At 39.6% G+C, this 22907-nt stretch overlaps 1 protein-coding gene across 1 annotated transcript; it reads left to right on the forward strand.

The window, feature by feature from the left end:
- The first annotated feature begins 519 nt into the window (after positions 1–519).
- LOC141647272 (phytyl ester synthase 1, chloroplastic-like) lies at positions 520–13374 on the forward strand. Its single transcript, XM_074455390.1, has 13 exons — positions 520–1226; positions 1623–1674; positions 2003–2058; positions 2451–2609; positions 2692–2796; positions 4560–4666; positions 5281–5402; positions 6028–6136; positions 9103–9236; positions 10037–10397; positions 11062–11175; positions 12366–12451; positions 12739–13374. Exons 1-13 carry the CDS (start codon positions 836–838, stop codon positions 13037–13039), a joined length of 2097 nt encoding a protein of 698 aa, XP_074311491.1. The 5' UTR covers positions 520–835; the 3' UTR covers positions 13040–13374.
- Positions 13375–22907: the final 9533 nt, after the last annotated feature.

Consider the following 22907-nt stretch of genomic DNA (forward strand, 5'->3'; position numbering starts at 1 on the left):
CTCCTACTTCACCGCATCAACCATATGAGCCTCCAAATGAAGCCCCACCACCATCCACTCCGTCACAGCAAGAGTTGAAAAACGAAGTTGCAGAGTTGACGAGTCTAGTGCAGCTGCTTATGGTGGAGGTACAGAAAAGCAATGCGGCGAATCAGGTCTTAATCGCGAAGCTGATATCTCATATTGCAACATTGGATCAATTCTATTGGTTTTTACCCCAAGTACACAATCGAAAGTTACCTCCCCCTCCACTCCTCCAGAATGTCATGCAACAATGATGACAAAACATCAGAAACTAACACCCAAATCAAGATCAAATACCGCACCAAAATCGACACAAATTGTCGACTGTCAACGTTTAATCTGTTATATAGCAAGAAATTTTATGGGAAACTCAACAAATTTGGGAACATATGGCGCAAAATTGCAGTAAATCTCGCAAAAATCACATTTCCTATGCTCTAACAATTCTGGGTTCCTCTCCCATAATGTAAGTATCGTACTCCCTCCGTTCAATTCAATTTCATAAGTTCGATTAAAATACACCTCACACTCTCACATATATCGAGCAAACGTATGAAATTGGCTTGAACGGAATATTTTAACCCAACTTTAATTCGAATGTCGTTATGTAATTCCAAATTTTACGTAATCACTTGAACAAATAATCACGTTTGTTGTGTGCTTCCTTGTATTGCGCCAAATGCTGGAGAAACTAGAAAGTGTGATGCTTTTCTGTTAATTATTGTTATATGGGTATTTTGCTGATGAATTAAAGACTGAATTTTTATGAAATTGTTTGTGTTAAAAATAGTGCATTTTAATTGAATAAGCCATGGCTTCTGTTCTTGCTTCTTGGGTATCTCCTAGTTTTCTTAAACATTTAGGTTACAAATCTGGGTTTAGAGATGGGATTAAGTGTAATTTAAGTAGGGTTAGTTTGAATGATGCTTCTATTGTTAAGGGGAATGAGAACAATGGGTGTGCAATTCGTGGCGGAAAGGGGGATTTTGGTAGGATTGGTGGAGGAGGTAAGAGGGGTAGGAAATTAGGTCCAGTGGATTTGGAAGTGTTCTGGGATGATGGGTATGGGGGTGTAAGTATGAAGGATTTTCTTGATATTTCTACGGAGATGATAAGGCCGGATGGTGGACCTCCTAGATGGTTTTGCCCTGTCGAGTGTGGCCGTCCATTAGACGATTCACCATTGCTTATGTATTTGCCGGGTAATTTTTGTTGCTCACGTGGTTCCGAATTTTTAGATGTTTTTTTTTTGTTCTTGACTTTGGGAAAACAACAACATTACCTTATTGCCTTAAGGGATCTTGTAGATTTTGGGGGTGGGGGTTCGGATATACGCAGCGCCTTACTCCTGTGTTAGCATTAGCAAAACAGAAGTAGCTGTTTTCGAATAACCCAAATTGAAAATTTTATAATAGGGGAAAATCCAATAAGGGAGGATAAGTTTCATTTTGGTAAAAGGCCCATGTTGGATAATTAGTGAAACCTTAAGGCAACAAAGTTAAATAAGCCCGAGCCGAAGCACCGAAAGTGGGAATAGTCTTTTCTATATATCTATGATGGTATTAAGTTAACATGATATTCTTTCCTCATTACTGTAGGTATGGATGGCGTTGGATTGGGTCTCATTATGCATCACAAGGCCCTGGGGAAGTAAGTCTGGTTCGTCTTCAATGATTACTTGAGTATGATTTTGTCTAATTACTGGTAGAAGATAATGTTAAGCTGCAGAAAGTAGCTATACTCGTGGAATTGAAACCGGATATTGTCTATGTGATGAATTCTGCCTTTTTCTGTATGAATTGTTATCTATCTAACACCGTTTGTTTTGCAAACCTTGCTCTATCGTTTGAGATTCACCATAAAATATTTGAATACTGATGTGGGTTTCTGCATGTATTATCGATTCACAGTCTTTTCGCCTATATAAGGATGCTTCCTATGACATTGCTCCAAATTTTAAATTTCTCATTGGCTGCAGGGTGTTTGAAGTTCGATGCCTTCACATTCCAGTTTATGATAGGACACCATTTAGAGGTACATTTCATATTTTATGCTTAGGTGAACATTGTAATGCTGTAACTTTGAGTCATAGGTCATCATTAATAATGAGGCTGCAGGCAAACATTTTTTACTTGCAGGCCTTAGTTCTAATGTTTGCTATATTACTAGCAAATTTTACGTCCAATGCAATGGCAGGATAAAAGTGGTCACATGTATAGACTATAAGTCATAAAATTACAGCGAAAATTGCATCAAATTAATACTGCGACCCCTCCCAAAAAATCTGACCTCTTTTGACCTTTGGACCAGTGTCAACTTGTGATTTGTGGCACTGTATAATTTTTATGATGATGTAGATCAAAAATGCATTATGGCGTTGTCCAGGAAAGCATCAATGACTAAACTTTCCCCTTTTTGCTATGCAGGATTGGTTGAATTTGTCGAAAAAGCGGTAAGAGAGGAACATGCTTCATATCCAGATAAACCAATTTATTTGGTGGGTGATTCATTTGGAGGATGTCTAGCACTTGCTGTTGCTGCTCGTTGTCCTACCATCGACTTGGTTCTTATACTTGTTAACCCTGGTATGCTTTGCTGTATAGCTTTTCTCACTCCATTTTTCATTTTAAAAAACAGTCACTGACAGTTTTTCTTTGTATTTGATAGCAACATCAGTGCACAGGAGCCCCCTTAAACCTTTTTTCCCTGTACTTGGGGCATTGCCTGATGGACTTCACAGGACACTCCCTTATATCCTCAGCTGTACGTTGGGTATGTTCCAGTCTTGTTCCTATATTATACGCTGCACTCTTTTATACTTCTATCAATGTTAGGGGTTTGCATCAAGGGTCGGGTGTGAAATTGTGAATCAAACAACTCTGTCTTTGCACGTCATCACTCATCATCCTCGGGCTCTCGGGGTTTTTTAGACTCTCTCATCATCGTCGTGACTTAAAATTTTCATTTCAGGCTTCAATAGGGGCGTTTGGTTCGGGGGCTTTAGAAAAGGGAAAGGGAATGAAAATAGGTGATTCCTTTTGTTGTTGTTTGTTTGACACAAACAAAGGGTAACCATATCCTCCCTTACCCCCAAAGCCATCCACATCCATACCCTCACCCCCCTAGGGTAAGCCCATACCCTTTCCCTCCTACTCTCTATTTCCACCACTACATCCGTACACCCACCGTCAACCACTGCCACCAACACCCACCACACCCTCCCACACCGACACAACCATCATCAGCGACGCCGGCGGCCCCTCATTCCGGCCCACTCACCGGCGTACTCATTCGGACCCCGCATCCCCAACCACTAAACACCACACCAACACCTTCAATAACTCTCCCACCCCACCGAAACTCCCTCCCTCGCAGGTAGCCACCTCTTTTCCCGACAGCCCCACCACTGTCGAAGCGTCCCCCAACCAACGGTGAGGGAGGGAGTTTCGTGGGTGGTGGAGGTTGTTTTTAGGTTGGTTTCGGGTTTGGGTTAAGGAGTGTATGACGGTGTGGGAGGATGGGGTCGACAATACGACGGTGAGGCGGCTACTGAGCGGCGACGACGAATTGCCCGGTGGTGGTGGTGGCGGTGGCGTAGGATAAGGTGGTTTGTGGTGTTGGTGGTGGATACGGTGAAAGTTAATTTCCCTTTCTTGTTTCCAAACAACTAATATAATCTAAGGGTAACACATACCTTTCCCCTCATTTCCCTTTCTTGTTTTCATTCTCTTTCCCTTTCCCGTACCAAACGCCCCCTTAAATGCATTTTCATCTTTGTGTTCGTATATCCATAATAGCTAAGTGCTCGTCACTCTAGGTTAGAGGTGTTCAAATGCGGGCTTGGGCCGGACATGGGTTGTGCTCACGTTTAGTTTTTGGCCCACGGACAAGCGGGTTCGGGACGGGTTAGTGGGTTGGCCCTTTGTATTTTTTTTTAAAATGCCTTGTCCGTACTCGCTTTTTTAGCAGGCGGGATGGGCCGGGTTCAATGGACGGGATGACCCATGAACAGCTCTACTCTAGGTGAACAAATCGTCGTCCATTATAGAAGAGCTAAGCTTCTTTTGATTCTTTTCATGTTTGGTTGGAAAGCTGCCTTCACCTCTGAGTTGGATAAATTGCGTACATTGTCTTTACTCGGACTTGTGTTTTGCTCAATATCGTTGTACTCCTAGCATCAAATTAATATTTTTTCCTTTAAATTATGGTCCTTCCCATAGTACTTATATTGCGAATAGGTCCCTGTTTTTCTGTTCAGTGAACTCCTTGTGTAGGACTTCACTTGTTGCTCCCATAAATTGTTTGCTAATTCAATAACAAATGGAAAGGTGATACTTTGTTATGTTACTAGAACACTTCACTTTGGTGTCATGTCCCTTTTTGACATGACAAGACGCTCCATTTTAGGCCCAAGACTTTTTCTTTTGTTCAGAAAAATGGCTGTGTTTGATACTCTTAACACGCCTCCGCATTTACACTTGCTAGCCGAGTCTTAATTCAATTGTATTGAACCTTTTCCCTATTCATACACTCAGGTCATCCATTGAAGGTGGCGATGGTCAATGTTGACACAAAGCTCCCCCCTAGCTCAAAGCTTCAGCATTTCGCTGAAAATTTACTATGTTTGTTACCACGCCTATCTGTAAGAATCTCTTACTCAAAATTATTCTCTTTTTGGCATACCTATTTTTGCTATTTGTATTGTTTTTTAGGAAAATCAGTTTGTCTTTGTTTGGAATTCTTTACTCAATGGTAGAAATGAGTGAACTTTTATGCTGAACAGGCAAACAGTTATATTTTTGACAGTTAGTCAGAATATATGATTTAGGTGGTGCAGCTCTGACTTTTTGCGTTTTATTTTCGAAGTTTCTGTTGCGTTTGTGTTTGAGTACTTGTCATTTTACATTCTGATTGCCTTCTATGAGAATATGAGAGTATGCAAATTTCCAATCCTGACTACGAGGGCTTACTCATTTAAAGAGGTTTTCTCAAAAGATTTGACTTTGTCCCATATGATCATGGGTTGTAATTTTATGCGGTTTCATAAAAAATCTGTTAAAGCAATTTGATAAATGTTAAGGACATACACTTTAGGAAGAAACGAGTATTCACACCAATAAGAGAGGTTTATTTATTATCTTCTTAAAATTGTCTTAACCTCCCTTCTCTTTTGCAAAATATATTGTCTGTCATCAAGAAGTCCTCACCGACCCTTTTAGAATGCAAATATCTGAGACTACATTTCTTCCTTTTTAGGTTGTAGCAGACGTTATACCCAAGGACACCTTAGTTTGGAAGTTGAAGCTGCTGATATCAGCTGCTGATTACACAAATCCTCGGCTGCATGCTGTCAAAGCTGAAGTACTTGTGCTTGCTAGGTTCGTTGTGAAGTGCTTACTAATGAGTTTTTTTTTTTTTTTTTTTTTTTTTTTTTTTTTCTATGTATGGGGAATATCCCATTCGATTACCTAATACAACGGTGGTCAAATTGTTTTCTTTGCCTTGTTGCGGGATTGTGCTGCAGGCACTTTTCTAGGGTTTTCTTTATTTGTATTTCATGCAATGCGTTGAGGTGCATGACATGTGCAATTATTTTGAACAGAGTTACCAGTCGTATCCTGCTCTTTGTCTCTCCTTTCCGTCGTAGATAATACTCTTTATTACGGAATATTATCTACAACGGCAAGGACTCCGTATAAATGGTGCTTCATGATAGCTAACTTTTTTTGTACGCTGACGGTACAAACCCTTTGTGTAAAATCTTAAATCTCAAGAATTGTTATTTTACGTTGAAATGATATGTTTGTGGCTTATTTTTTGTTCTTTTCCTCACACTTATTTGCACCTTCTAGTTTTTGCTATCCGTAGTTTTCTCAATTTATAAATCTTCCCACATAATTCTATCTTTGTACTGTTTTTTTGTCGATATACCTTGAAAGCTCTTTTCAAGTTTTTACGAGTATCTGTTTAATGTAGTAACTGCTTTGTCCTTTTGGTTTTCAGTGGAAAGGATAACATGGTTCCGAGTGAAAATGAAGCAAAAAGGCTTTCAGGTTTGCTGAAGAATTGCGAATTTCGGATCTTTAAAGATAGTGGGCATACACTTTTGATGGTATGTTCTTTTCTCTAGAGGAGAAAATTTACACTTCGTGCTCTACTGTGATTTTCTACTTTTTTAATTCGTGGGAGCGTCTACTGGACCATGTTCGAGTTGCTCATACTTTAAATTGTCTTGGAAAAACTGAGTTGAGTGTCTTTGAAGAGGCTCCCACACTAAAGCAAGAATGACCGGGAGGTTGAAATGACCAACTGATGCATCGCCCACATCACCCATTTAACAACCCTCTGAAAACTTACCGTCATCAATGAAAAACCTCGAAAAATGGTCCCTGTATCATTTCACATATTCCATTGCAAAACTAAAAAAGCGATATATGGAACCATTACCTCGTAAAACAATTTATTTTTTATGAAATCTAGACCCCATTAAGAGGGAATGGACCCTCCATTTCTATTCAGAATTGCACAACAGGTATGTTAGGATAATTGTCGATCCCAAAATTATTTCAAGGACATAGATATGTATCATCACACAAATATTCTTCATTCAAGATTTATCCAAGACATGTACGTTTTGCCGCACTAAATGGCAACCCTTTTAAAATTTTCTTTCTTTTTAGTTTTATAAAATTAGTGAGCCTTCTCAAACTAAATGTTACTCCCTCCCATCCACTCTTTTCTTCCCCTTTGAAGTGGGCACGGAGATTAAGGGTGGGGAGTATAATATTGATAAAGATATGAGTGGGGTTTGAGAATTGGAGAGAGGTATGAATAATTAGGATTAAATATTAATAAAGAAGATGGGTGGGGTTTGGTTATTGGAGAGATGTAGGAATAATTAGAATTAAATATTAATAAAGGATATAGTGGGGGTTTGATTAGTGGAGAGAGGTAAGAGTATAATATTAATAAAAACTTTCTCAAAAAGGAAATGAGAAGAAAACCTGAATAATCCGTTTTAGGAAGTAGGGAAGAAAAGAGTGGATGAGAGGGAGTATATAATTACAAACTTGTATTGTAAAAGATTATGTTTGAGTTTCTTCACCTTAACTTTACTTAATGATGAAATTAAGCCCCCTAATTTTCACTTGTAGCTATTTACCCAACTTGACTTTAACCAAAAGTGAAACTCAGCTCCAGTTTTGGTTTCAACCAAAATTGTTTAAAAAATCATTTTATAGGATTTGTTTTACACAAAAAAAATTAGTTTACATCTTTAGCAAATTTTGAAGAATTCAATATACAACTTAAAATAGTTTTACATGCATAATGAATAGTGCCGACTAATATGGAGCAGTTTAACAAACTGCTCCATATAAAGTTGTATGTGGTATTGTTGCATGTATACTAAATTGTATATATTCGTTAAAAATATTCCTATTTTTATAATAAACTTTTAAAAAGTGGATAAATGTGTCTAAAACTTACTATCATCTGTACAATAAAGAGGAAATAAAGTGTATCTACTATCATTTTATGGTGAGATTGTTTGAAAATGAAAAATAGAGCTTAATTTTACTTATGGTTAAAAATACGGGGGCTAATTACTACTATCGAAAATTAGGAGCTTCATGGGCTTAATTTCACTATTAATCACGCTTTCATTTTCTTTTTATATTTTCCTTCCTTACATGGTTTTTTTTGGTAAAATGTAAGATTTTCATTAATGAACAACTATTACATCCAACATTACATCCAAATCCATCTTAATGCCAAACATAGACTACATACAATATATTTAGACCATGATATCCAACCTATGTAGCCAATCTCTATCACGACTTAATACAGTCTGATCTATCCTCTGCTGCACTCTTCCATGCACCAGCTTCTGAATTTCAATCATTCCAGGTCTTGTTAGTCTTAATTCCAACCTGCATTTGTTTCCTTCCATCCAAATATAGTACCAGCAGGCTGTCCTGACCATACGACACACCTTGAGATGTATTCTAGAGCAATTGTTGGTGTTACCAGTGAGCTTCAACTGCAACCAGGCTTCTAAACTTGCAATTACTTGGGAGCTATACACACAGTTAGCAAACAAATGCTCATGAGTCTCCATATCCCTTCCACACAGTACACACTCATTATTATCACTTAAACCAATCTTGAATAATTTTTCCTTTGTGTTCAATGCCTCATGCTTAATTAACCAACCAGTAAAGGAATGTTTGGGGACACACCTACTGTCCCAAACATCCTTATACCACTAGACAGAGGGGTGCATTTCTTGTAGCGAGAGGTACCCAGAGCCTATAGTATAGCCTTTCAGATTCTGATTTCTGAACCAAATGCTATTCTGATACCCTGTCACCATCCTGTCTTTAACCTTGCACATATTCCTCCAATTCTTTACATGGTTTGTAGTGATGACTTAATGGTTTTATGGTGCTACTTTCGTTTGTACTCCCTTTTAATATATTCTTGTTTTATGTCTCTATAACTCATTTGCCTCCCATTCATTCTTCTTTTAGAGTTCTATTACTTCTTTTATTTTCTTAAGTTGTTCTCATTTATAGAAACACTCACTTTTCTTTTTAATACTCCGTATCTTTCAAATAAAAGCAATTTTCATCAAGAATCTAATGGTATAAATTCCGTAATATTTCTCACATTACTTTTTCTTAAATATGAAGTCAAATCTTATATAAAAAAACACGGCTTATAGTAATAATTTTTTTTTAAAAAAAAAAAAAAAAGAAGAAGAAAAAAAAAAAAAAAAACTCCCTTCTTTTCTTTCTATAGATTTCAGTATTTCACCACCCTTTTAGAGTTTTAGCATCAATTCATGCTAGCCGATCCTAAACTAATGTAGGACTGAGCGCCTAAGGCTTAGATGCTGATATTCTTCATGAAAAAGAAGTAGCATCGAAGGACATGAAGTCCTCATAAGTCATAACATTAACATTGAGCTTTAAATTAAATTACACTACTGTTAATCTGGTAGTAAAGAATGACGGACAATGCTGTGTATTAGTTACAAGCTCACAATGTTATATGGTGCTTATTATGGAACAGGAAGAAGGCGTTAAAATACTCACAATCATCAAAGCCACCAACAAATATCGCCGTTCAAGAAAGATTGATTTTGTTAATGACTTTATTCCCCCAAGTGTGCAGGAATACAAAGTTGAATTTGATCAAATGACCAGGTAGATTTCAAACTTGTACTCCGTATATATTTTTGTTATCTGACATACAAGATGTTCGATTGCCCAACAGAACATGTATGACGTATTAATGTTAATATGGCATGACTGTAAAGTTGTAGTGTGATGTGGTAAGATAGACGCTAGCATTTTAGATATAATTATGTAGCTTTTATGATGATATGTTGTTGTAGAATCACAAATCCCTTTTTTCTCTCAAGTCCCTTGGCATTATTCTTAGAATCTCACAGGGCATTCCGTAAAGGTAAGCCAGCCAGAAATAAGATTTTGTTCTTGGTCATTGTGGAGATATCATGTCTTTTTTTTTCTTTTTACTTTCGATCCTTTTGAAACCATTATAGATACCAAAATAGCAATGTATAACTAGTCAAAATATTTATTTTTAATATCGTACTATTTTAGGTGTAACCGGTTATTAGCTTATGATACACAAAATCCCGATGCTTTTTTATCTTTTTCTCTCAGTTTTTAATGTTGATAGTTATGAACTTGTGAATTTGAAGTCTGTTTTATTAAACCATATGCTTTTATGCATCATGTCAAACGAATTGTTTTTACTGTTTGATATAGCTGGTTCCTTGTTTATAAATTGTTGCTTTGGTTACTGGCAAATCATCCTTCGTGTTAATTACTTTTCACTTTATGTTCTCATTTATCAAGTTACTGACCACAGTGTGATTATTACTTCTTTTTGGAACGACTCAGTCTATCTCTATACGAATACCGAAAAAGTGTGCTCAGTTTTCAACTTATCAACGAAATTTGTTTCATATGAACTGCAGCCCGAATCTGAATTGTATCAGTCCTGTTTACTTCTCAACCTTAGAAGACGGGAAAATAGTGCGTGGTCTTACTGGGGTTCCGAATGAGGGCCCTGTCTTGTTAGTTGGTTATCACATGTTAATGGGCCTCGAACTCTGTGGCTTACATGAAGTATTTTTACGCGAGAAGAAAATCATGCTTCGAGGTTTAGCGCATCCACAATTACTTTCTCTAAGATACACAAATGAAGTGTCATTTATTGATTACACCAGAGTTTTTGGTGCAACACCTGTGTCAGCACACAACTTTTTCAAATTACTTTCGACAAAGTCCCACATACTTCTTTATCCTGGTGGTGCACGAGAGGCTCTCCATCTCAAGGTCAGTATAAATATGTCGATTGGTTGGCTAGTTTCTTACACTTCACCGTGTGTGTTTGTTAAAGGCATATAGTGACCGTCATAAATAAATAAATAAAACCCTTAAATGTGGAAATAAGAATGGTAAATTTTATGAAGTAGGTAATATTTATGTCTTTTAAGACTTGGCTCCAAGCCCACAAGTGATTGATGCAGGTGCGTGTCAGTGTGTATAACACAACTATTTTGTGAAACAAACTAATGTATGGCCTAAAATTGAGTGTAAAGTTTTGTATCCCGTTCGCATGGCACATGCAACAAAGTGAAGTGTTAAAGTAAAGTAGTTTATAGTATTTGTTTGTGTTCTATAAGGTCTTGTTTGGATCGCTGGATTTTGAGGGATTGGAGGGGAGGAAAATGGAGGTAGGTGATTTCCTTTGTTTGGTTAGCAAAATAGAAGTGGGGGGATTTGGGGGGAGGGAAATCGAAACCCTCCGTTTCTCTCCTCCTAGGCAAATCAAAATCTCTCCAATAAAAAGGAAATTTGGTGGGAAATTCTCCCCCTCCACTGCCCCTCCTTTTCCCTTCCCTCATTTTCCCGTCCCTCTCCTTTCGTCCCTGGTTTCTTATCCAAACAAGGGCTAAAGTTATAAATAGCATCAAGCTGAGTGTTCACTAACTGGCAGGGTGAAGAATACAAGTTATCTTGGTCGGACAGACAAGAATTTGTGCGGATGGCGGCAGCATTTGGGGCCACCATTGTACCATTTGGAGTTGTGGGAGAGGATGATTTAGTTGAGGTAACCTCTCATATAATATAATTTTGTATTCATCTACCTATTGATAACACTATTAGATTCCTTCTTTAATACTCATTCATGCTTATTGAATACACTTTGAGTTAATTTAGTATTACTAATCCAGTAGAGTTCCGCAAAGTGGTAGTTCTATGAAGGAGCTACCGTGGTTACAGGATACCTTAATGTTTTTTTTTTTTCCTTTTGTGCATTTTCCCTATGATTTGTGCGATAATTAAGTTCAATTATTCAAAGGAACAACATCTTCACCCATTTAGCCAAGGTCCTCAAGGGCTCTCGCTAATTGTGGGGTAAGAGAAGGTTAGTTGTACACAACCTTACCCCTGCAATACTGAAAGGCTATTTACGGGTGGCCAATTGGAGCCAAAGACTCACTCTTCTTTGGATTTGAATTATGATGTAGTAAAGCAAAATGACTCACTTAATTGGCTGCCCTTCTTTTTTATTTTTGAAGTAGCAATCATTAGCTGCAATCCTTGGCGCAATTATTTAAAGGGGGCCCATGAAGAAAAAAATTTCAAATCTGTTACTGGTTGTCCACAAATTATTTCCATGGTTGCCGTTGGCAAATGGCAAATCCTTTTTTGTGTGTGCCTGACGTGTACTGAATAAGAGTTTTCTCTAAGACTCTTTTTGCTTAATCCTGCGTATGTTTTTTTTTCTATTGAGCTTTTATCAAGCTTATTCGATTTTGTTGAATTTTACATTATTTTTTTCCTTACATTTTGGCTTTCTCTTTGTTGAATATAACTGCAAGTTATTGCACAACCCTGCTGAATCAAACCGAAAAAAAGCTAGAAGAAACTTTAGAGGACATACATCACTGTTATGTTATCCAACTTTGAATCGGGTTCTTTGGTTGGAAAATTCACAAGAGGCTCTTCAGTCTCCTGGTTTTTATGTTATCTTTTTTAGGGTTGCGGAGCACACTAAAGCCCCGTTGTTCATTGTATTAGCCTTCTCTGTCGCAAACTCACAAGTCACAGCCAATATGTTTTGAGTGCTTTGAATGAGGCGTGATTTGTGGTATTTCTTCCCTTGCATTGCGTCTTTCCACACATTCTTTAAATATGCTCTTTATTTGTTAACATTGATGGTATACGGATTTTTATGCTTATTGTAGAGGTCAAATAAGGAAGAAGCAACTAATTCATGATTTTGTGATTTGTCAGCTGGTCCTCGACTATGATGATTACATGAAAATGCCTGTGGTGAATTATCTTCTAGAACAAATTTCTTGCCAAGTGACAAAAGTGAGGTAAGTTAGTCCTATGTACATATTTCCCTTGTAACGACACCAGTTTTTAATTTTGTATCCTGATTTTTGCAAATCTCCTTATATTTTCCGTCATCACCCTTGAAAATCGCAAATACAAAATGTTGCATAATAAAATGTATTATTCGATATTGGTGAAGTAATTGGAGCCATGTCACAAAAGATATTGTGTAAGACCTTCTCTTTTGAGAATATGTGATACGGTGTACAGCTGATGGGGATGGAATGATTTCTCATGTTAATATTGCAAAATATACTTGTGGTCACAGGAATGGCGAAGAAGGGGATGGTGGGAATGAAAACATCTATCTTCCAGGAGTTATTCCAAAACTTCCTGGTCGGTTTTACTATCTATTTGGGAAGCCGATTAAAACTAAAGGGAAACCAGAGCTGGTGAACGATAAAGAGAGTGCAAAAGAATTGTATGCCAAAATACAATCTGAAGTTAAATCAGGAATAGCATATTTACGCCAGAAGAGAGAAGAAGATCCTTACAGGAATATTATTGACAGGGCAATTTTCCGTTTTATATCCAAGGATAAACTGGATATTCCGACTTTTTCTCCATAAGGCGAGTCACTTCGTGGTACACTGGAATTGGCTGTATAATTTTTGTAGATGAATGCATTCATCGACTGTACAACGCCAGCACAAATGAACAATACTGATTTTATTTGACTGGGTTATCGCTTATCAGAGTGTGAGCCTTAGTACTCCAGTTAAAGACATAGAAACTTTGATTGTTTTACAATCGGCTTATTTATGTAGACTTGTCAAACAGGTCGGGCAGCTCACGGCCTCAGGTTAATGTATGATTCGGGTCAACTTCCATTTTGTGTTAAATTTTACATACTTTATATACGGCATACGCATTTTTCGTAAATATATTCAGGTTGGTTTGTTCATGGGTTGGCCGGACTATGACTCTACAGTTATGGGAGTTTTGGGTTTTGGGTCTGGTTGTTTCGGGTTATGGGTCAAGATTTTGTGGTGTTCATTATCTTAAAAAAAAAAACGGATGTTCATGTGTTTGAGGGTCAAACATTTCTATGATTGTTTCCGAGTGACCTAGTTTTACTTTGTACTTTTGGCAGGGTGCCAAGCATTGTGTATTTGAAAGAAGTAAAGAACCCTAATTAGCTTAGTAGCTGGTTTAATCCGTAAAACAATTTAAAACGCGCTAAATGATGAATCGAGTTAATTTTATCTTAAGATATTTCACTCGATTATTTTACATAGTTGTAAGCTTCTTCTTCACTCGATATAAATTCGAATCATGTGGAAAATGCGGGGATGTAGCAAATTACCCCCATTACTTTCATACTATGTGCAAATCAACCCCTTAAGTTTCACTTGTAGCAAATTAGCCCCATAAGTTTCCAAAAATCTGTAATTAAGCACAAATCAAATTTTCTATCATTTTTTTTTAACTAAAATTAATATATTCTATTATAAAAATAATTTTAAATATATCTATTAAAAATTAAATACATTATATTTCTACATATTCAACGAAAAATGCAAACCAAATTTAATTTAAACAAAAAAATTGGTCATGTAACTTTGTAACTTCACTTAAATTCTCATATTATGAACATTTTTTCACCAAAATAAATATATAAATATTATAAAAATATATTTGAACATGTTTTTTTGATAATCAGGAATTTTAGAATTTATATTTGATTAAATATTTGGACTTTCAATAATAGTATAATAATTAATTTAGTAAATTTTATTCTTAAAAATAAGATTTGTGCTTAATTACACGTTGGGAGAAACTTATGGGGGTGATTTGCTACATTAATAAGTTAGGGGGCTTAATTGCACCTAGTATCAAACTTGTGGGGTTATTTGCTATATTTACCGTGGACCAAATGTGACTATTAGTGATTGGATCATCAATTGATTTTCATATTTTTCATCGTTGAATGATTCTTCTATGCTTACCATTATATTCTTTTCCATTTCGTGGAGCATTTGGTGTAAAAGGAAATATATTATTTTCAAGGGCACTAATTTCTCTGCGAATCAGTTCTTTAATCTACAAACTAATGCTATTTTGGCATTGAATTTGACAAACTCTAAAGTTGAAAGTAGACTGTAGGGCGAGACCAATTCTACACTTCTTCAAATAGATGGTATTCCTTTTATATGATGGGGGAGGGTAGTAAATGCTAGGCAATCCGCGCTAAGGTTGATGCAAGTTGAATGCAATCTCTCCAAATTTCATGCGGTTGAGTGGTCTATAGTTATGAAGGGTTTTGTATTAACAGTTTTGCTAATGGTTTTTGTGCGGAAACAGCTTTGCAAGCGGAAGCCATTGGAATTCTGAATCTACATTTGTGGGCTATTCGTTCCAATTTTCTTCACTTTGACATTTCTTCCGGTTGCCACTAAATCCTTCTTCAAATCGCGAGTGTTGAGAAACTCCATCTCAAGACTAACCACAAAATACACTTTATTTTATGATCCCCTGACCAAGTACTAAGAACTCCACGTTTAAGCCTTTTTGTTGTTGAGCAGTATAACAACTGACATCAAGAGTACGGTTTTAAGAATGCACGTGAGAAAGAACAAAATGCGCTTCAAAGGAATATTGCTAGTGTATTGGTTCGATGCACAGCTTGAAAAGTTGCCATGTGTGACTATTACAACCCACGGAGAGGCTAGGTTGTGTTTGACCACTTCCAGTTGTTGAGAGGTTGGGTGTTATATCTAGGACTTGTAGTTGAACTAAAGCTAAAAAACAAAAATAACCTTACTTGAAATAAACAAAGTTTATAAACATGTGAAATAAACTGAACTGAAATTAAGTAAGTAAGAAAATAAGGCAAACATGAAAAATGTCACGCCCTATCTAAGATATAGTTTGATCAATACTTTTAGAGCGTTTATTTTTACAGTACACTTTTTATTTATTACAATACACTCCTTTTTCTAATGTTACCACTCTCATTTCACCTTTCCTTAAACCCTATCATCTTTTTTTCCTCTCTCTTTTCTAATCCCACCATGTACTACGAGACGAAAATAATATATTACTTTGTATGTAATACTAAAACGTACAGTGCACTTCCCCCTTCTCCCTATCAGCAACCACCCACAAGGCTACAAGCACTCATATCCATCCACTTGCACCCCATCAACTACAGTTCCTTCAACCGCCAGTGAACCACTATCACCGTCAAACCACTACTTTCACTAATTGTCGATCTATAATACATCCCCCCCCCCCCCCCCCGAATTGAACCCCACCACTCACCCACCCTTATCACCACTACACGCCCCCTCCCAACACCCCTATCACCACAGATCTACGTTACAGCGTCGCCCCAGGGGCGGCCAATGAATTTTGGTGGCCCGGTTCAACATCTAAAGTGAGGCCTCGATATATAAATAAATTTCATTTTCAAATAAAACCAATCTAAAATTGTCGTTTTAGGAAAAATATATCATAGAAAGCAATATATTGTTCTTAAAGAAGTAGACAATAAAACAATCTCCAATGACATTATTGATTTTGTTTGAATATTTCCTACTTCCTTGCATTTTGAGAAGCAAATTCTAGCACACATGACGGAAAAATTAACAACTAGCATAAGACGAAACATATAAGCAAATGAGCAATTGAGAAAGAAAAAAAGACTGAGAAGTCACCCATGTTATTGAGGCACAACTATATAATTTATTATCGACTGAATTCCAGTAAATATATACAATTAACTAAAGAAAAAGTTAGTATTAACAACAAAAATATAAATTAAAGAACCAATGAAAAAAGAAAAAAAAACTAAACAAACAACAACTCTCATATAGGACCTTCCTATAACATACAACGACCTAATAGAAGAAATCTCCTATTTACTAAATGAATAGGTGAACTCATATATTTTTCCTCCAAAAAGCATCTTTTTAAATAAGGAAACTATTGATAATTTAATTGTATTCACTAAATAAATAGAGAAATTAATAATTATAATGTATTTCATTATATAATTCTTTTCATTAAAATTAATCTTTTCATCAAATTATATAATTTTCATAAACACTAAACTATAATATTTTAATTAACATATAAATAATATAAAACTATAAAATATTAAATCTTTTATTGATGTTATTATTTAAGAATGAGTTGAATCATAATATGTATAAACAAAACTAGAAATCGTTTTGATTAATTTCATGACAAAAAAAATTGAGAGAATTTATAAATTGGAATCATTAGTTTTGTGGTATAAAAAAAATACCTTTTTAAAAAAAAATACATTTCAACACATTGCTCAATTCTCTTGGATTAGTTTTCAGTTTTAATTTTTTTTTCTCGAAACAAAATACAATAACGAGAAAAATGAACAATTACGTTAATGAGATACTACCACTATTATTTTTACAGTTCAATTTTACTCAGTTTTCTTGAATAATTTTACAGTTCAATTTTTTTTTCATATCAAAATATAATGACGTGAAATATGAAAATTTAATGAGGTGTTAATTTAGCATGATTAAGTAATACAAAAATAAAAACTCTATGAATACCGCGCATTCATTGCGCGGGATCTAAACTAGTTAGGATTAAAGATTTAAAGCCTATGAAAATGGGGGAGAAGATGAAGTCAAGTTTGGGCCTTGGGGGTTTGTATAAGATATTTGAAATTGAAAAAAAATGTCGAGGTTTACTGGTAAGCGTGAACAAATGCTTTATTGGGGAAACCCATAACAAATGAGGGTTTGCCATTTGTTTTAGGGGAAGAGTAAATTTTAGGCCTTAGAAGTTTATGATTTCTTTTATTGGGTCGTTGTATATTGGGTTAGGACATATGAATAGTAGTAGTTTTTCTTTTTAGCTAGGAAGTGGATCAAGAAATTTTGGGCCCGTTATACACTTGGGCCCCGTGCGAAGAGCTGAAATGCTCTATATATGGGTCGCCCTGTGTCGCCCTCCATTCGCCCACACGACAGCTGACGCCTGTAGGGCTGAGCAACTTTAAATTTGGACCGGAAAAATGGACCGGATTGGACCATTTGGTCTGGACGGAAATCGGACTGAATTCTTTTATGTTCAGTCCTTGGTCCACTTTTTTTAGGTTTGGTCTCCGGTCCGGTCCAAGACCGGTTATTTTAGATCTGGACCGAAAAGACCGAATTCGATGTTTTTGTAAGGTTAATCTTTACTCTTTTGAAATAGTTTACTAATTTACCTTCAAAAGACATTACAAACTCAATATTAACGATTATTTAAATCAAATAGTAGTTTGATTATTGATTATGTTAGATTTGGCGAAACTAAATTTAATTAGTACATAATTATTAGTGATAAATCATAGTTTTCGGTTCAATTAGGTCTAAGACCGGACCGGACCGAATATTTCGGGTTTGTTCCGGTATAAGACCGAAAATTTATAATCCGGTTTTCGGTCCAAAAAATTCACGATTTTGGTATTCGGTTCGGTTTGGTCCAGTCCGGTCCATTCTTGGACCGATGCTCACCCCTAGACGCCTTTATATGCATCTCACCTAACAACCACGAACCACAAAATCACACCTTAATAAGACTGTAACCCTAAATATAAGAAAACTAATACTAAAAGAAGATTGGATTAATTAACGAAGCAAAGACGTGTTTTATAATCGAATTATAATTCATAATTGAAGACATAATCGATTTAAGACTGTTCCGGGTGTAATTCCAGAGCAGTTATTTGTTACCACCCGTGCTTGTAGAATGACGTCTCTTGGTTGAATCCTCCTTTCGGTCTCCTGAAACAATGAACAAACTGAGGGCTCGGCTTTGGGCCGAGCGAACTCACTCCGACGCTCAAGTCAGTAAACTTAGAGAGATAAGTTGTTGTTACTTGGCGAAGTATATATTGTAGAGAGATAAGGAAGATATTACCAGATTATGAGGTGTTTTGGTTAAATTGTGGATCCTTTCCACAATGAGAGTTGAGGAGTATTTATAGACTTTCACCTTTTGTCACGTAGTGGCCAAGTGGCCAAGTGGCTAGCAGGTGGAAAGACTGATCTACCCCTCGGCCGAGGGACCCATGGCAGGCCGGCGGGCCCTGTTGACTCGCCGCCGAGGGGTCTTGGATATGAGTTCGCGGATGTGTGCCCCGGCTGGCTAGTTGTCCCGGCCGGGACCCAAGAGACAGGCCGACAGGGTGCGTCGGTTAGGCTGTCTAAGTCGTTGACTTGCTTGTGGATATCTTTGACCTTGCTCAATGTGTTGACTCGGTCAGAGGGTGCAGAATATGCCCCATCAATTTGCCCCCAGCGTAGTCTATGCCGTGGTATGGGCTCCGATGTATGTTGAGCGTATATTCTGCGCAAGTTTTTTGAAAATTTTTCTGCCCCGGCTTCTTCTTCCTCGGCTTGGTTTTGCCTAGGCCGTACCATATCCCCCCTCCACATGGATGTGTAATGGACATCAGATATGGAAGAGAAAGTGGTGCTGGCCGAGACCGAGGTTGTGAGTGCCGTGTGCTTTTGATTGCCCCCAGCCGGTGCTGACAAGCTTGGTTGATCATGTGGCCGGCGGAGAACAGATACTTAGGAATTTGTTGAGGAAGATGAATAGGCAGAGAGATATGAAGGGGCGTGTTGAAGACGCTTGGTTACTGTTGCATTGATTGACGTTCAACTGTTGCAACGATTGACATTCCGTGGTTGCATGTCTGACACGTGTCTATTTGCTGATTGGCTGACGTTTCATGGGCTGTGCCCTGATTGGTCCTTCTTCATGGGCTTTCCCCTATAAATAGGGCAGTTAGTCCCTGAAATTGGCCACCAATTTCATTTTCTCTAAAATTTTCTTCTCTCTAAACTTTCAAGGGCTTCTTTCTCCTCTAATCTTCGGAGTCGCTACTTCGGCTAGTGCTTTTCTTCAAGGTAAACAAACAGATTTCTCTTTTATTTTGTAAGTTTTGTTGTAAACATGTCCTCTGCTGATGCCGGACCTAGTAAACCTGCGCCGGGGGGTTCCCCGTCGCGTCTTGATGAGGAGGAGATACTAGACGCCATCCCGATAAGGTCTGGGGGCCCTAGATCTCCGTCTCCCGAAGTCGATCCAAAAGCTTTGGCGGGTTGGGAGGATGATGATGTTGATGATGACTTTGATGATGACGGTGAGGAAAGGATTCCTTCTGGTGAAGAGAGGCCGCATATCCTGGATCACGGCGAGGCCTGCATGACTGGTCCTGACCGTGCCTGGACCAATAAATTCGCCGATTGTTCGGTGGAACTCTTTTCGAGGGTCATTTCTCCTTCGGTGAGGGGTACAAAATTGTTATCCCCTGGGGAGGGTCGGCGGTCTGTTGCCCTCCCGGGTCATATCGGCGTATATATCAGGCACCTGGAGTATGGGCTCCGGTTTCCTTTGAATAAATACGTCACGGCCATCATCAAAGCTATGAACGTCGTCGTGGCTCAACTGCATCCGTTGGCCATTAGGATGATAGTTGGCTTCGTGTGGCTCTGTCTTTTTAAGGGGGAGGTCCCTACAGTTAACTTATTCCGCCGGCTTCATCATTTTCGGGCATCGACCCCCGGCAAAGCGGGGTGGTACAGCGTGCAGATGGAGCCGGGCTACGTCTCTGTTGATAAGCTTTCTTCCTGCAAGGACTGGAAGGGGCGGTGGGTGTATGTCGAAGTGCCGGATGACTATCTGCTGCCCCGGTCCTTCCAGCACCAAGTCAACTTGCGGTGCGAGAGTAAGAGGGAGCGTGAAAAATGGGTCTCCCAAAGTAAGCTCAAGATGGATGCCAGTAGGGTTCCTCTTGGTGCAGATGAGGAGCGGGCGATGCATTTGTTTGATCTTCGAGAAGGGATGGGTGCCCCGACTCAGATTATTCTTCAGGATGAGCTGCTTTGCCGCGTCGGCCTCATCTGGGCCCTCAACCGGGGGTGAGTAGGGTCGGTGTGAGGCCCATCTTGCCTCGTTACGCTCCTGTTTTTAGAGCTTTGTTTTACTTCTTTTATGTAACTCTTGTCTGGTTTCTTGCAGACCGGTTTGGCCAGGATCTCGAGAGGACCTTGAAGAGGTTAGGGCTTGATAAGGACGGGAACGTCGTTGAGCGGCCTCGGTGGCCGACGCGCGTGATCGTAGGCGGCTCCCAACGAACTTATGGACAAAGCGGTGAAGGCCTTTGGATCCGGCGGTGGCTCAAGCACGGGTTCTCGGAGGCGTGTCGAAGAGAAAACCAAAGGCGGCGTCCGGTCGGCGACGGCGTCAATCCCAACTCCTCTTCAACCCCAACGGTCCATAAGGAGCATGTGGAGGTCATCGATGTCTCCGAGGAGGTGGTGACCGTTGCGAAGGGCCCTCCTCCTCCAAAGAAGAGAAAAGAGCCACCGCCGCTTCTACCGTTGGGGAAAAGAATGATTCACCCGGTCCTCCATCTAAGAGGGTCCAGACTGGTACGGACCTAACTCGTGGTTCGAGACTTAGTGGTTCATTATGCATTCCCGATGACAGACTCTACGATGTGTCAATGAATGTTGACATGGATGCGTTGTGTGAATTTTTTGTAGATCCGCCGTCGGCAGCCGTCGTTCTTCCGAACGGCAATTAGAGAAGCAGCCTGAGAAGGCGGGTGATAGAAATGTCACCGTTGACTCCTTACTCCAGAAGGTTTCCCCCGCCGAGCTTGTGGCAGAGGGTACAAGAATATACAAGAGGTTGGCGAAGTGGACTCAACTAGCCGGCTCCCACATTATAGAGCAAGAAAAGGTCATGGCCCAAGCTGGGCCATTGATCGAACGGCTTAAGCTTGATCTTTCCGCTGCAAAGGGGAAGCGGGAAGGCTAAGCTTGACCTCCTTCTTTGCTCGGAAGCGTGTGGAGGAAGCCGAGAAGTCGCTATTGGCCGAGAGGGCCAAAGTTGAGGCTGCTGATGCCACCTCTGCCAAATTGCTGGAGGAGCGGGACAGGTATAAGGGCGGCTACGACGCCGTCGTTGCCAAGAGGGAAGAATGGAGGGAAATGTATTTGGCTCAGTCGGAGGCGCATAGGGACACTAGGGCTATCCTTGCCCAAAAGGAGAAAGATATTGAGATGCTTCAAACTGAGATCATCCCTAACATGTGCGCTCAATTCCGGGATCAGGCTGAGGAAGCGACCAGGGAGGCAATCAAGAAGCTCATTCCTGAAGGCTCCTTCCCGTGGGAAAAATTTGAACAGCTTCTGGATGAGATGGCCGATGTCGCGGAAAAAGCGGCTGCGGAAAAGGCGGAGGCGGCGAAGGCGGCTCAGATAGCCGAGGCCAAGGCGGCCTACGATGCAAAGGTGAAAGAGGCCGAAGAGGAGGCTGAGAGGCTAAAGGCACGTGAAAATGACGAGCCCTCCTCTGGGCCGGCCACCGAAGATGCTGCTGCTGCTGATGATGCTGCTGCTGCCGATGGAGGGCAGCAACTAGCATAGGGAGACGGGCGGTCGTCACCAGACTCACCCGGCATCTCGGATAGCTGTAGCTGTTCGGGGGCTAACTATTGAGCCTTTCCTCCCTGCCATCTTTTGGCGCTTCAAATGATCACGTCTGTAACCTTTTGCTTTTCTTTTCCTTGTTTTTGTAAAACTTTGGTAGGTTGCGTTTTGGCTTATCCCTATGGGGACGGCCGTCATCTGTATTCTCCTCACTTGTAACCTATTATCATTTTTAATAGAAGTTTGCTTGTTTTGCCTCTGGCTTGGCCGAGGTCTTTTCTTGTCTTCTTGCGTTATTAATTGAGCGCTTTTTCATTTTTACCTTCGGCTTAGCCGAGGCAGCTAGAATGCGTATCTCAACTGCGTTTAACGTCTTTTTCTTGAACATGTTAGCGTGTTGGTCGCTTCCTCTTTCACTCTCGGTCTAGCCGAGGTGTCGGATTTGCGCTTCCCAACCGCCGTTGTGAACATGTTAGCGTGTCGACCGTTGTGTCCTCTGCCAAGCCTTCGGTGGGCCGAGGCGACTAGAGGTTACGGCGCGACAGCGTATATTGGCGTATCGACCGTTGTGTCCCCTGCCAGGCCTTCGGTTGACCGAGGCGACTAGGGGTTACGGCGCGACAACGTTCTTTGGCGTATCGACCGTTGTGTCCCCTGCCAGGCCTTCGGTGGGCCGAGGCGACTAGGGGTTACGGCGCGACAGCGTTCTTTGGCGTATCGACCGTTGTGTCCCCTGTCAGGCCTTCGGTGGGCCGAGGCGACTAGAGGTTACGGCGCGACAGCGTTCTTTGGCGTATCGACCGTTGTGTCCCCTGCCAGGCCTTCGGTGGGCCGAGGCGACTAGGGGTTACGGCGCGACAGCGTTCTTGGGGTGATTTCGCTTGGGCGTGGCGTCTACCTCGATATGACTGCGGAGGGGATAAACACTTTGATGGAAAAATTGGGTGATTCTTCATTAGATGTAAACATGCGTTGGGGTGCCAACAATTGTTTTGGACACCTCCGCCGCTAC

This window comes from Silene latifolia, chromosome 3 (genome assembly GCF_048544455.1).
Source record: "Silene latifolia isolate original U9 population chromosome 3, ASM4854445v1, whole genome shotgun sequence".
Taxonomy (NCBI): Eukaryota; Viridiplantae; Streptophyta; class Magnoliopsida; order Caryophyllales; family Caryophyllaceae; genus Silene; species Silene latifolia.